Below are 15,528 nucleotides of genomic sequence, written 5' to 3'. Positions count from 1 at the left end.
GTGGACATCCTTGTCTTATCCTCAGTTATAAGGGAAAGGGACTTAATGTTTCATCATTAGATATGTTGCTAGCTTTAGGTTTTTCATAGATGTCGTTTTCCAGAATGAAGAACTTCTTCCCCTTTTCTATTTCTAGTTCTCTGAGGGTTTTTAATCATGGATAGATATTAAATTAACATTGTCAAATGCCTTTTTGTTTTCCTGCATCAGTTAAGAGAATCATAAGGATTTTTCTCCTGTATACTGTAAATGAGGTGCTTGATTTTTTTTTTTTTTTTTTTTTAACTGTTAAACCAGTTTTGCTCCTTGGGATAAACCCCACTTGGTGATGATGTATTACTTTTTCTATATATGTTACTGGGTGTGATTTGCTAACATTTTGTTAAGGATTTTTCCTTCTAGTAGTAGCAGACCTTTGCTTTGTATTAGTGCAGGATCTTGGGCCAAAGACAGTTTCTTGCTCCTGGCCCATTGTCATATTGATAGCTTTGCTTTCTATTCATTCCTTAGTATCAGGGTATGTTTGTCTGCCACTGGTGGTGGCAGTGTTTCCTGCCTTCCTCTAGGGGTAGACTGTGGTTATGTTACATGGTGAAAGGCTTGTTTGTATGTGGGAGGAGGGCAAATAGGTTCTGCTCCCCCCACCCTCCCAAATAGTACACAGCTTTTGCTTTACTCTTCCCTTTCAGGCAGGGAAACTTTCCTTGGTCCCTGGGTGTGGGAGGCTTTCCTGCATCTCCCCTCCTGGTTGAAGGCTTTTGCTTCATGTTAGGTGCCACTTAAAGGGGAAGAGCTCTCTCCCTTCTCTTGCCCCATGCCATTCTTTTTCAAGAGAACTCAGTTGAGAGCCTTTGAAAAGAGCTTGTGAATGAGTGCAGATTCCCCTTTTGTCTGGGTTTTCACTGCCATCCTAGCTGACACTCAGCCATTATCTTTATTTTTATCTTTAATATTCAGCAGATTGACTACTGTATGTTTCCTTTCCATCTGTGGGTTGATATCTGCCATCATTTTTGAAATGTTTTTGGCCATTATCTCTTCTTAAGCTTTTTCTGCCCCATTCTCTCTTTCATCTCCTTCTGGGACCCCAATTGCACTCCACTTAAACCCCAATTGACATTTGGTCTTGGATGTTCTGGGATTTTTTTCACACTTTTTTTTTTTCTTTTCTCTTCATGTTTCAATCTGGGCATTTAAATTTGGCCTGTCTTCAGATTCACAGCTTATTTCTGTCTGTTTTTAAATCCATCTAAAGAAATCTTTATTTCTGATATTGTATTTTTCATTTTTAACGTTTCCCTGTGATTCTTTTTTTATAGCTTCAATGTCTGTGATTAAATTTTCTATTTCATGATTCATGTTGTCTATCTCTTCCGTCAGTTTTCATCATAGTTATTTTAAAGTATGTCTGATAATCCCAAAATCTAGGCCCTCTCTGATCTGATTATATTAATACTTTCATCTTTTGACTTTGGTTTGCTACTCTCTCTGTCTTGTAATTTTTTTTTTTTTTTTTTTTTTTGTGGTATGCGGGCCTTCCTCTGTTGTGGCCTCTTCCGTTGCGGAGCACAGGCTCCGGACGCGCAGGCTCAGCGGCCATGGCTCACGGGCCCAGCCGCTCTGCGGCATGTGGGATCCTCCCATACCGGGGCGCGAACCCGGTTCCCCTGCATCGGCAGGCGGACGCGCAACCACTGCGCCACCAGGGAAGCCCTGTCTTGTAATTTTTGATTGAATGCTGAATGTTTGTGTAAAATCAGTACAGGTTGAAGTATATATTATCTACTTCCCCCAAATGGCCCATCATTTCTTGTGGGGCTGAGTCAACAAGATGTGTGCATAGTCAGCTAGTTCTGGGCTTATTTGCAACTTTATTTTGATTAGTTCAAGTGTTTTGAGAGTAGGATTAAGACTTTACTTTCTGTAAGATTTGTTGTCTTAGTGTAATTTCAGTTATCTCTTTACGCTTTGTATCTGAGCCATCAGCTTTCTGAACTGTGGGTGATTTCTCTGCTTTACAGCCTAGCTGCTGGTTTCCTGGTCATTCTGGAGTTCTTTTTGCTCTCTAGTCTTACCCCAGGCTTTTGTGCCTAGTGAGATCTCTCTGTACGAGTAATACCTTCCAGTGCTTTCTCTCAGCAATCCTTTCCTACCCCAGCCTTGGTAGTTCAATTTCCAGAGTATCTGCCTGGAAGTTTCTGTCTCAGCTCTCTTGTCCCACCTCAGCCCTTGGCAGCTGACTGTCTGGAGTCTCTTGGATTGATTTCTCTCACATCTCACCACGCCCCTGCTCCCCAGGGCTTTTGAGGAAGACCCTAAGCTTCTTAGCGTATCTCTTAGCTTTCCTGCCCTGTCTTCCAACTTTTGCCATATTTTGGGCAACTCTTGGTGAAGACCTGTGGGATTGAGTGGTTGAGTGGTGCAGACTTGCTCTGTGGAATCCTTGGAATTCTAACATGTCTTGTCAGCCTACATGTTATTCTTAAAATGTACTAGAATTTAGGCTGATTTCTCCTTACCTTCACTGTGGTGGGATTATTCCTCCTTAGCCACTCCACCAGGAAAGAGACCATCTGTGGGCCCCTCTTCTATCAAGACTCAACACTTTCTGGAATTTAGTTTCACTTAGGTTACTTTGCATCTTAAACTTTCTGATGGGTTCAGAAAAACCATGATTTTGTAGCTTTCCTGTCTTGTTTTGATTGTTAGGGTGAAAGTGATGGTCTATTGTGAGTCTATACCTCCTGACTAGAAGTGGAACTCCTTCATGGAATACTTTCTGATATATAATTTGGCAAATACCTGATAAAGTTTGTTATTTCACTTCACCCTAGTTGATTTTCTACCGCATTTCTCAGAGCTAGGTTTCGAAATGTTTTCCATTCTTCTCAAATCTGAACTCTCCAGTTCTGTCCTCAAGTGGTAAATTATCTTATCTCTTACTTTGAGATTAAAGCCATTGACATTAAATTTTAATTGGGCTGGTGGAGAGTGTGGGAAGAATTTGTAGTAGGTGCTTAGAAAAGTAGGCAAATGAAAAACTAACATAATTAGCTCTGGGGAAAGGAAAGAGTTGTACAAAAAGGGAAACATGATTATACAGTAGTTAACTACTAATCTCATCAGGTACGAAACTACCTGGGAGATAATTATTTTTAAGGTTGGAGGAAAGCAAGTGGTTGTGGTGTAAATCCTCATTTTCTGTAGAAAAATCAATAGGTATATCTAAACTTGCTGTTTCAAGGGGATACCATTACTGAGGTATAAATAGCAAGAATAAAAGTTAAAAGATTCTCTTGGTGTGAGAAGAGGAGCTGTATTTGACTTTACTCACTATGCATGTTGTTACTTAGATATAAATGAAAATATTTTTTAAAAGAGGCTTAATTAAAAGTCTTCTCAAGGTGTGGTAAAAGTGAACTAAATCTTTTTTTCCCAGACTCTCTTTACCTTTATTTCTTTATTTTTATATTTTTTAACTTTTTTTTTCTTTGGCTGCTTTGGGTCTTCGTTGCTGCGCACGGGCTTTCTCTAGTTGTGGCGAGCGGGGGCTACTCTTCGTTGCGGTGTATGGGCTTCTCATTACGGTGGCTTCTCTTGTCGCGGAGCACGGGCTCTAGGTGCGCAAGCTTCAGTAGTTGTGGCGCACGGGTTTAGTTGCTCCACGGTATGTGGGATCTTCCTGGACCAGGGCTTGAACCCGTGTCCCCTGCATTTGCAGGCGGATTCTTAACCACTGTGCCACTGGGGAAGTCCCTATTTGTTTATTCTTCTTGTTTACTTCACACTTCTTGCCTTTTCCCTTGTTATAACTTTACATTTTACTTTATGATACTTGGTTATGAAAGTTTAAAACTTTGGGGATATTGAGCTTGTAAATTTTAAAAAATATTTGTGTTACGTGTTTTGAGAATAGATTGAAATTCTAAAAAGTGAGGAAAACTTTCTTTTGGTGAAGATATTTTATTGATACTATTAAAAGTTAAAAATAAAGTAGTATGGGTAGTGATAAACTTGTCCAGTGTTGATAAAGATAAAAGATTTTACTTGCAAAATTATTATATTTGTCCACTTATAACACTGTCTTGTTTTTAGAAGGGTTTGTTTCCACAGTTCATTTAAATTAGTAAAGTCATTTTCAGGGGTGAAAAAGATAACTTCTGAATGTCTGTTGTGAAAGAAATAATTTGAATTTCTATTGCATTCTGTAATTTGCTTTTGATATTATGTTGAAACTAGTAGTTGCTTGTAAAGTTAGCCTCTAAATTATCCTTTCCATATCTTTTCTAGGTTAGATTAAGGAGGATATTTTCTTAGAGTGGATCGCTGCCTTTGGTAAGAACATGTCGTCCATCTTGCCATTCACTCCACCAGTTGTGAAGAGACTGCTGGGATGGAAAAAATCAGCTGGTGGATCTGGAGGAGCAGGTGGTGGAGAGCAGAATGGACAGGAAGAAAAGTGGTGTGAGAAAGCAGTTAAAAGTTTGGTGAAGAAGCTAAAGAAAACAGGACGATTAGATGAGCTTGAGAAAGCCATCACCACTCAAAATTGTAATACTAAATGTGTTACCATACCAAGGTAAGTGTTGTTAGATCAGAAATTTGATGGCCATACTGTTGAAAATTGCTTAAAGGAATCTGAAGGGAAGTTATTGAAATTTTGTTACTTTAAAGTGCCCTGTCAATAGTGATTATTAAAATATGACAGCTATTTTTAACCTGTCATATTTTTTTTGACTCGTTAAGACTTGTTTATTTTACAAAGCATTCTCTTGAACAGGGAGAAGGTTTAATCAAGCAAAATAAAATACTTAGATTGTATTTTTATTTTCACTGTCTTCATTTACCTTCATTGCCTAAATGCTTCATTGTATGTTATCCTAATTTCTGTGATTGAATGACATTTGAATAAAGATTCAAAGATTTTTCTATCACTAGTGCACTAGTGCAGTAGTGACTGACAGTTTTCTCCTCCCTTGGTCAAAACTTCAGTAAGGAGTTAAGAGAGGCTGCTAACATTGTGATGAATTTTATATAGTTTTTGCTTGAGTTGCAGCATTACTTCTAACAAAGAACAGTATGTGAGACAGCTTCCTAGGTGTCATAGGTGGTCAGAACCTGTCTTGAAGACCTTCCTCTTGTATTAGAAGGACCTATTACTTAAGAGGTTGAAGTTTTATTAGTGTAAATTTAATCATTTACAGATCAGTACCACTGTCAGAAATACTGTTTTTTAAAATAAAGTAGCAAGTGGTTTTTAAGTGTTTTAATGTGTACTCCTGTAGTTGTGCACATTACAGGGTTTGCGGGAGTGTCAGTTTATAGCATTTTCTAAAAATGATTGTTTTCAGTGTTATACACATAGGCTAGCATATGGCACGTAAAACCATTCTACTTGACACGTTTCTAATGAGTATTGGGAAATACACTCTGGATGCTTGTTGATAATAGATCCTAATAACACCAGCCTGTCTGCTTGCAAATACTAACAGTAGAATGTTTCCTCCCTTGTTTGGTGTAGGTTAATTATCCATTTCTTTTACCTCACTTGTTTCATGTATTTCTTAAATAAGAGTCACTTTTCCTGGTTTATTCTTTCATTTTAGAAGTGTTTATGAATGCCTGCTGTGTACAAGGCACTGGTTTTAGGCACATGGTATAGATACAGTATGAACAAAACTCAAAGTTCCTGCCCTCCTCAGGGATAGATGTACACAGTAAACAAGTAGACCAATTAATCTAATTTGAGATGGTAATGAGTGCAAAGAAAACAACAACTGAGGGGTAAAACTGCTTTGGATTGGATTGTGACACTTAAGCTGAGCTTTGAGAAGTAGCAGCTAGCTGAGGGGGGAGGTCTTCTAGGCAGAGGAAGGAGTGCATGTAAAGATGCCAAGTCAGGACATAGCTTATTGTATTGGAGGGCTTACTGTATCGCAGTAGAGATGGAGCGATACAAAATGAGTACAAAACTTGGAAAGGGTCAGATCATAGAGGGCATCGTAAGGCAGTTTGAATTTTAGTGTCAATGTAATAGAAAGCAAATAAAGAGTTTTAAGTGGATTTTCAGATTTTAATACATTTTTAAAGAATTTTTTACATTTATATTTTTACAGAGATCGTTCTGGCTGCCGGACACACGTGGTTGGGGCTGGGGGTGGGTAGTGGTGTAGTGGTGTGTGTGTGCACGTGTGTGTGTAGTAGACTTGTATGGTATAGTGGTCTGCAAGTGGGGAAATCAGGAGGCTATTGAAGCAGCCCAAAATAGAGATGCCAGAGGTTGGGCTGGCATAGAGGCTGTGCTGCCACCAGAAGTGGATGGATTTGGTTGGAAGTTGAACTGACAGGACTTGGTAATGAATTGGTTAAGAATAAGTCAAGCTTTTTGTGTTCATTTTTCATTGTATAGTGCCTGGTATTTCAGTTCAGTAAACATTTATAAACATACAGTCTTTGCTGTTGAGTTGCTTACTTCCTAGTAAGGGAGGTAAACTTTTAAAAAATAAGAAAGATAATTTCATAATGTGCAGGAGGTGTTCTGAAAGATGTATGCTTAGGGAGCTGTGTCCAAAGTGGGGACCCTTCCCTCGTCTGCGGCTTGTGGAAAGTTTCCTCCTGGAGAAAGACTGGTGCCTGAGTTGGGTGGAGGTAAAGGAGGAATTTAGTCAGGAGAAGCTCCATTCATCCAGAGTGGCCCTGGGGTGGTGAAAGGACTGGTGATGGGGGTCCTGGGAGTGTCAGGTGGGAGGTGGGATATGGCAGGACTCAGAGGCTGTGTGGTAGTGAGGAAGCACCACATCCTGCGCGCTGGGGGGTTCACACTGAACATGAGTGTGATTGGGTGATGGGGGAGTTGTCAAAGAGTCTTAGGTAAAGAAGTGAGGAAAATGGTTGTGAGACTGTCAAGAGTGGAGGCAGGGAGACCAGTTAGTATGTTGTCTCCTCATCCAAGGGAGCTGTGTGATCCAGGAAGACAGGGGACCATGCTTTTGCACAGCTTCATCTAGGGCTCCGGTGCCAGTGCAGTGAGGTTGTTGGCAGAACAGAACAGAGGAGAGTCATGCAGTCCTGTCTCTTAAGGAGATACAGTAGGAAGCAGCCTCATGATTGAAATGTATAGACCTTCTATTTAAACTGTGGAAGTCCCTTTAATCGAATTTCTTTTCCTTATTTTCCAGTCTTCGTTTTACAGTCTAGTTTTTAGAGATTTCTTTTTTTCATATTCTAGGGCTTTTTCATCACTTAAAGATTTTTTTCCCCGCAGTTTTACCTGAGTAATGAAAGTGAAGTGGCGCTTGTCCAGTATCTTGTTTTTCACTCTTTAAAGGTTCCTTGAAGCTTAGAAACTTACTTGTCTAATTTGGTGGTCATTTTTTTTTTAATATTTCAAGAAATGTAGATTTGTTAATATTGGCTGTTTATCAAAAAACTTAAGTTTCTTGCACTATATTCTGGAGCCATATATTTTATAAAGTTTGTTTTTAATAATAGAACGGTTATATTGTGTCAGATTATTAGTCATCTCTTAACTACTAAATGTATTTAAACATTCAGTCAACTCTTAATTATAGAGACTGTAAAAGGTGGGGCATGGGTGTGGAAAGGGTCCATTATGGAGGAATCCAAACCATAGTTTAAGCAAAATTATTTAAAATGTAATACATGGTGGATTTACTGTAAGCTTATTAACTTAAAATTGCAAATAAGTTGTCAGTAAAATACCTTAAAGTATTGATGTATTCATCGTGTATTAATGAACATGAAACATAAATAACTTAATTTTTTAAAATGACAAATGTTTTCTGTTAAAAAAAAAAACCTGTTTCATTGACTCTTCTTAACAGTTTCCTTTCCTCCAACCCCCATCTTCTAATGTTAGAGTGGGACTAAATTGCGGATAGAAACATAGTCCTGACTTTATATCCCTCCCATCCCCCTCACATAAAATTAACTCTGCCTTCATCGCTTTGTCTCTGAAGGGATAGAAGCTACTACCCATATGTGTCACTGCCTCCTTCCTACTGTTTTATGTGGTGACACAAAGTGATTCATGGGTAGATCTTAACCTATTAAGCTACAATGAGCTGAATAGTATAAAGTTTCATGAAGCTTTTCCATCTCAATTTTTTGAGACTAACAAATGGAGGACAACTCAGTCATAAATCAGAATGGCAATTGATATTTAGGTAATGAATCAGTCAGAAGAAGAAAAAGTGACTTTCAGTGCATTTAATCTGCAGTAAAGCAAAATCCAAACAGTGGGGATGGAGAGCTTGTAAAGTTTAAAACAAGCGACTGTGAGGTCTGAAATGCCAATTTGATAATATCCATTGTGCATAAATGTGTAGGAATGAAGAATTTATTTTCGTAAACATAAATTATAAGGGCTTTCCTAAGGTGGTACTTTGACCATATAATTACATTTTGATCTTTCATCTTAAGGAAATAATCAGGAATATGGTCCAAGATTTCTGGTGTTCATTTCGGCATTGTTTATAATAGCAAAGAATTAGAGAAACCCAATCCTAACCCACAGTTTCCTTAACTCTAATAATAAAGGAAACTTACCCAACTCATTTTATACCAGAATTGAAAATGAATAGTAAAAGTAAAGTTTATATCAATCTTACTCATAAAAACAAATGCAAAAATTATAAATGAAAAAGCTTGAATTATAAACAAAACCACAAAATCATGACTAGGTAAGGTTTATTGCAGGAATGCTAGTATGATTCACCTACAGGAAATCCATTAATATAAGATAACTCTGTATTCATATTTATGAACACTCTGATCTTGGTGGATCTAGAAAGAGCTTTCTATAAAGGTCAGTATTCATGTTAACAAATTAGAAATAGGAATTTTCTTAACTTGATAAAGCAATACTTCCAAAAATGTTAACACTTAATCTTGAAACTTTAGAGAGAAATACATCAAATTGTTAATAGTGATTATTTATGGATTACCTAAAAAAAGAAATGTAATTTTTCCCTAATATTTATCTATGAAAGTATGTTTTACTTTTGCAGTCAGCATAATTAAATGTTTTTTTTTTATGGTTTGTTTTACTTTATTATTTTTAAATAATTTTTAAAAATTTATTTTTTGGCTGCGTTGGGTCTTTGTTGCTGCGCGTGGGCTTTCTCTCGTTGTGGCGAGCCGGGGCTACTCTTCGTCGCGGTGTGTGGGCTTCTCATCGTGTTGGCTTCTCTTGTAGCGGAGCACGGGCTCTAGGCGTGCAGGCTTCGGTAGTTGTGGTTCACGGGCTTAGTCGCTCCGCGGCATGTGGGATCTTCCCGGACCAGGGCTCGAACCTGTGTCCCTTGAGTTGGCAGACAGATTCTTAACCACTGCGCCAGCAGGGAAGCCCAGTTAAATGTTTAAAAAGAACTTTCGGGCAATACTTAGACTATTCTTGGCTTCGCTTTTTTTACCCTTTAAATTAAGTCAGTTTTTCTGTTAAAGGGCAATTATATTTTCATTTTCTTAATATTCTAATAAATGTATTTATATCTTTTCCTTCAAAAAGTATGTTCCTTAAAACAAAGTAGTATGTGTACATGATTCCAAATTCAAACACAGATTATACAGTGGAAAATGTGTCCCTCCCACTCCTGTTGTCACCCGTCTCCTCACCCAGTTGTATTACTAGTGTCTTATATATCCTTACAGGAGATGTTTGTTGTTAATGCTGTTGCTAACATTTGGATTTTGTTTTCCATCTTCTAAATTTTTAAATGTCAGAGTAATTGAAATAAACTTTATGCAGAGTGTCAGCTTTTACTTTTGTATTATTACCCTTTTACTTCTCTGGATAACCCAGGAAGAATTAAAGAGAAGTCTTTTAATACCAAACTATAGTCTCCTTCAGTTCTTCTTAAATTAGTGCTTTTTTGTTATTTCAGAAGAGAATAATTCTCTCTCCCTCGTTCACACATAGATATAGACTGTGTGTGGGGGGATGTGTGTGTATGAGATAATATATATGGAATACTATGACAGAAAGAACTCTGAAGTTTGATGACTTGTTTTTGAGTCAGCTTCTTCAGTACTGATGAATGTGAATCCTGAGGCATGTGATTATACTTTTGACTGTTTCTTCATCTGTGAAATGGGTGGTACTATCTGAGTTCTTTCACAGTACTATTTTTGGGTCCTTTGAAATAATGTTAAGTTTAGTTTGTAAGCTATAAAGCACTACAGCCATGAATATGATTTGTTTGAAATACTCACAGATATTGCATGTCTTCATTTTCCTTCCAGGTTTTCTAAAAGAACTCACATTAAATTGTATTGTCTATCTTTGCTTAGTAAACATTTTTGCCAGACAGCTATCATAATTTAGTGTAACATTTATTTATAAAATCAATTCATCAAAACAGTGAAACATTTTATAAATGCAAAGTAGAACTTTGAGATTATCAGCCTCAGCATCCAACTTGTCATTTTCTTTCTATATGTTCTGCGTATAAGTTGTGCAGGCGCTTCTAATGAGCACTTCACTATGGTCCTGTGAAACACAGTTTGAAAGACACTTTGCTAAGACCCTTAACCTTTATCTGTTGCCTACATTTACAGTTCTTTTTTTTTTGAGGGAGCTCATGGTCTAGGACCCTGGTATTCAGAGCCCTTTTGTGTATATGATATATCCTTCCGTAGGGCATTTTTATCATTTACCTTCTCAGGGAAAACATCCACCTGCCCTAGGACCTAGGTTCCTTTATAAAATTATAGGATTATTACCCAGATTAATATCTATAATTTTAAATTTAATGCTCGATGCAACAAGCGTCATTCCCACTTTTCTTGTCCCATTCACGTAACATATTGGCTTTAAAGAATTCATTTCTCAACTTAGAATCAACCTAGCTAAAATAATAAGCATTTAAAAAATTATAACCATCTTTTATTTTCTCGGCATCTTTGGTCTCTTTCCAGTCTTATCTGGAACCATTCCAGCTTGCCCAGACTATGTGACTGACCACATTCTAGGAAGATCATTATTATCGGGGACAACATTTAACTATAGTGTTTGCTCCTTCTCCTGCCTGTCTTGTAGTAGAGTGTTTCCAGGCCTATGTCATCCTCGCTGGTGATACAAGTAAATGTACCACTACCATCTAAGGCAGGGGTCCCCAACCCCCAGGCCGCGGACTGGTACCAGTCCATGGCCTGTTAGGAACCGGGCTGCACAGCAGGAGGTGAGCGGCGGGTGAGTGAGCGAAGCTTCATCTGTATTTACAGCTGCTCCCCGTCGCTCGTGTTACCGCCTGAGCTCCGCTCCTGTCAGATCAGCGGAGGCATTAGATTCTCATAGGCGTGTGAACCCTACTGTGAACTGCGCATACGAGGGATCTAGGTTGCCTGCTCCTTACGAGAATCTAATGCCTGATGATCTGAGGTGGGACTGAGGCAGTGATGCTAGCGCTGGGGAGCGGCTGCAGATACAGATAATCGTTAGCAGAGAGGTGTGACTGCACAGAGACCATAATAAATCAACTGCTTGTGGACTCATATCAAAACCCTATCAGTGAGTGTCCAGTGAAAACAAGCTCAGGGCTCCCACTGATTCTGCATTATGGTGAGTTGTATAATTATTTCATTTTATATTACAGTGTAACAATAATAGAAATAAAGTGCACAATAAACGTAATGTGCTTGAATCATCCTGAAAACACCTCCCCCACCCTCCCACCCTGGTCTGTGGGAAAATTGTCTTCCACACAGTGGTCCCTGGTGCCAAAAAAGTTGGGGACCACTGATCTAAGGGACCTGAAATTGACAGTACCACACATAGACTGTGAAGATGGAAAATAGTAGTAAAACACCAGTTTAGGATATTCTTCAATTTTGTGTTAAATTTTACCTGGTAATTGGACTGAAATGACTGGGTCCCACATGTCTCTTATACTCTGTTCTTTACATTCTTTTTGTTTTTCCTCTTTCAGTTTGGATATTTTCTGTTGACCTAAGTTTGAGTTTACTACTCCTATTTTCTGCTATGTTCAGTCTGCTGTTAAACATATCCAATAAGTTCTTAATTTAAAATACTATATTTTTCATTTTTAGTATGTTCCTTTGATATTATAGATTCTGAATCTCTCTTGAAATTCTTTACCTGTTTTTTCTATTTTCCTGAATTTTCTTTAATATATTTATAGTAGTTATTTTATAGTCCCTGTCATCTCTAATATCTGGATCATCTTTAGGTCTGCTTCTGTTATTGTCTGTTCATTCTTTTGATTATCATCACATTTTCCTGGCTCTTCATGTGCTTTGTAATTTTGATTGTACGCCATATATTGCATACAAGAGAATTATAGATGCTGCAAATGATGCTTTCCCCTGTCAGGTAGATAGGCTGATCACCTTAATCTTCTCAGGGGTTGAGCTGGGTTGAGGCTTGGTTGCCATTTTAATTTGATTTCGTCTACACTGGCACATACCTTTTCTGCAAATAAGATTCTCCTGGGATTTTGCTTAAAAGCCTGGCAGGTCTCTGTTATCCACTCGCTCAAACACTGTGGGAGATTCACTTCTACTCTTCTTCCATAGTTTGAGTTTGGCTCTTGAGCCTCCTGATGCTTGCATTTTAAAAATCAGGCAGATGTCTTTGAGGAAGGAGAATCTTGTGATTGTCAGAAGTTTGACTGTGTTATTTTCTGCAGTAGAGTTTTTCTTCCCAGACCGAGCCTGATGCTCAGCCTATACCTAGAATCTGCGGGTGACCCCAGGGAACGAAATGACAGACAGTTGTCAGTTCATGAAAAAGTGTTCTCTCTTCTCGAAGCCTTTGTTCATTTGGATCTCCTTACTTTAATAGCTCTCCATTGTCTTTGAATAAGTATTTTTTGTTATTTTTTTTCCCCCTAGTTGTTTCAATAGGGAACATTAGCCTGCTATGACCTGCTTATATCTTACCTGGAAGCAAAATTGTAACAGCTTTTGAAAGTGGGACCCTTCTGATATTTATTCAGAGACCCGAAATCTGAGAACAACTGATTGCAAGTAACCGACACTGAGAATTTGAGGTGCTATACCATTCATGCAGGACTTGCCGAAAGGATTAGCTGAGACGAGGATTGCTACAGTTAACCCATCACTGACCTCTGAGCCATGTAAATAAAATACAAGAGTTTGTGGAAGGGATCCCATGTGAAAACTTGGGAGAGAGTAGGGGATGCTGTGGCATTTCCCCTTTCTTCATCCAAATTGAGGGGCTTCAGGGAACTTCTCAGTTTGACATGAGGTTTGGGAGATAAATAGACGGGTACCTGACTGTCACCTGAAAAAGGCTAAAAAGTGAGAGAGTGGCTGGAGCTGCTCCTGCATCGGTAGAATGAAGGAAGGGCACTGTTGGAATGGTCTGCACGTTCAGAGTGCAGTGCATCAAAGGTGCAAGAATTTTCCCATGGGCCAGGCGGACTTTACTAAGGTAGTTGAAGTTGACTTGTCTTGAACAGATCAAGAGGCTCAACTTGGAAAGTCAGAGTGACCCAAGCCAAACAGCCAGAGAAATTCCTGCAACAGGAACTAACTACAGGGAAGAGGCTGCATTTGGGCTTCTGACCTTATAAGGCTGTTCCCTCTTCCCCTAAAACCCCCTCTTCTTGATGTTCCAGAACCTACAGGGCCCTTAAAAGTAACAGCTAGAGAGTCCTGGAAGAGGTGAAATTAGCAAAATTGAATGAGAGAATAAAGTTTTGATTTAGATCAGGTTAGTAAAATTTTAATTTCTGCAAAGAGGTTTGTTGTGTGTTTTATATATATGTATATATATATTTTTGTGTGTGTGTATATATATATATATATATATATATATATATATATATATATAATCTATTTGGGTGTGACTAGAACAGCCATGGGCTCTTTTTGAAATTTTACACAGAAAGGAGGAAAACAGTTTGACAGGAGCTTGCTTGAGGGTAATGATATGGGAAGACTCAACAAATCCAGCTTTTTAAATAAGCTGTCTGTATTCTCCTTTTGAAAACTTGGGAGTCCAAATTTAGTGGTGCTGGGGACAGGGAGACTATATGGGGAGAATGGAGGAACGTTACATACATCTGCATGAAGTATGTAGCATTTTAACAGAACTTTTTTTCTAAACAGAAACTATCTGACCATATACCTGTTAAATTATCCAATGATGCTTTATTTCCAAAGAGACAGTTTTATTACAACTAGAGTTTTCTTCTATTACCATCACATTTTTTCCCCTTGAACTGTAGTTTAATTTCTGTTCTCAAAATCCAACATTACTTTAGCTTTGCTTTTGGGTTATTATGGGAAGCACTGTGAAATGGTTGTCTTGAGACTCTTATGAAACTATGATCATGAATAGTGCTTAAATTAGAACTAAAGTATATAAGATTTTTGATTAACTCCCGCATCCCAGACTTTTTTCTTTTATGAACTTTGCTTATCTTTATGGCTTTTTAACTTATGTAAGAAGAGGATATAGTTTTTCCCTAACTTGGTTTACTCCGTGTTTGCTAGGCCAGTGGGGGAGAGGAGGTTAAAGGGAGGCTGTATTTGTGTTAAGGATGCTGTAAAAGTTCAGAGTCAGATACTGAACAAAAATTTATAATGAAAAGTAATTTAAGTAACAAAATAATTTTTCCCCATAGTTATTATGTGATGGCTTATATAATTTGCATTAACTGTATAAAACATTTTAACTTCTTCATGTGAAAGCACATTGTCAACTTCAAAGTGCTATACAAATGTGAGTTAATTTTTATTTTGTAGGATGCTAATATTAAAATTGTCAGATTAAAAAACCTTTCCTTTATAAAGCAGAAACTAACACACCATTGTAAAGCAATTAGATGCTTTACATCCAATAAAGCAATTTAACATCCAATAAAGATGTTAAAAAACAAACAAACACCTTCTTTACAACCAACTACAACATCATAAAAATGTGTGATTAATAAGTTGAGTTTTTTACAGAACTCTATTCTGTAGTGCGATCCTTGTTTTATGTTTTATGCATTTAATTTAAGAGATTGGAATGACCATGTACTTATATTTTCTCTTAGGATTTCTTTTGTCTTTTAGGATACTATTTAATTGTTAAAAACAGAATATATATTAAAATAAATCTAGAAAATCCATCAGCTATATTATTAAAATAAATGTTCCTGAGCCTATTTTGGTGTTAGTTTGTTTTTTTGTTTTTTTTTTTTTCTTCTTAAGTAAAAGTTTCTGGTTTTTTTGGCAGGACTTGAAATATTTTGAGCTACTATTTTTAGAATTGATATTTAAATCTTTTCAATGATAGGGACTATTTTATTTGTGTGGGAGATATTTTGTTATTTTTCAAAGGCAGTAGAAACATCTAGCAAGATCTCAAAGTAGTGTTTTCAACATAACTTTAAAGGGAAAAGTAAAAAATTTTTTCAGTCATCACTTGGTCCTTTCTTCTGCTTCTAAAAAGAGCTGTTCCAAACCAAAGAAGAAGGGCTTCCCTGGTGGCGCAGTGGTTGAGAGTCCGCCTGCCGATGCAGGGGACACGGGTTC

General features: G+C 37.7%; 1 protein-coding gene across 1 annotated transcript in view; it reads left to right on the top strand.

The window, feature by feature from the left end:
* Positions 1-15,528, top strand: part of SMAD2 (SMAD family member 2) — a 106,999-nt gene that overhangs the window by 23,510 nt on the left and 67,961 nt on the right. The window contains exon 2 of the mRNA XM_024132190.3: positions 4,291-4,579. Within this exon, the coding sequence (XP_023987958.1) occupies positions 4,344-4,579 (236 nt within the window). The 5' untranslated portion in view covers positions 4,291-4,343. The remainder of the gene's footprint in view (positions 1-4,290; positions 4,580-15,528) is intronic.

This window comes from Physeter macrocephalus, chromosome 19 (assembly GCF_002837175.3).
Source record: "Physeter macrocephalus isolate SW-GA chromosome 19, ASM283717v5, whole genome shotgun sequence".
Classification (NCBI taxonomy): Eukaryota; Metazoa; Chordata; class Mammalia; order Artiodactyla; family Physeteridae; genus Physeter; species Physeter macrocephalus.
Note: the sequence above shows the minus strand (reverse complement) of the source record. Positions and strands in the feature narration are given on the sequence as shown.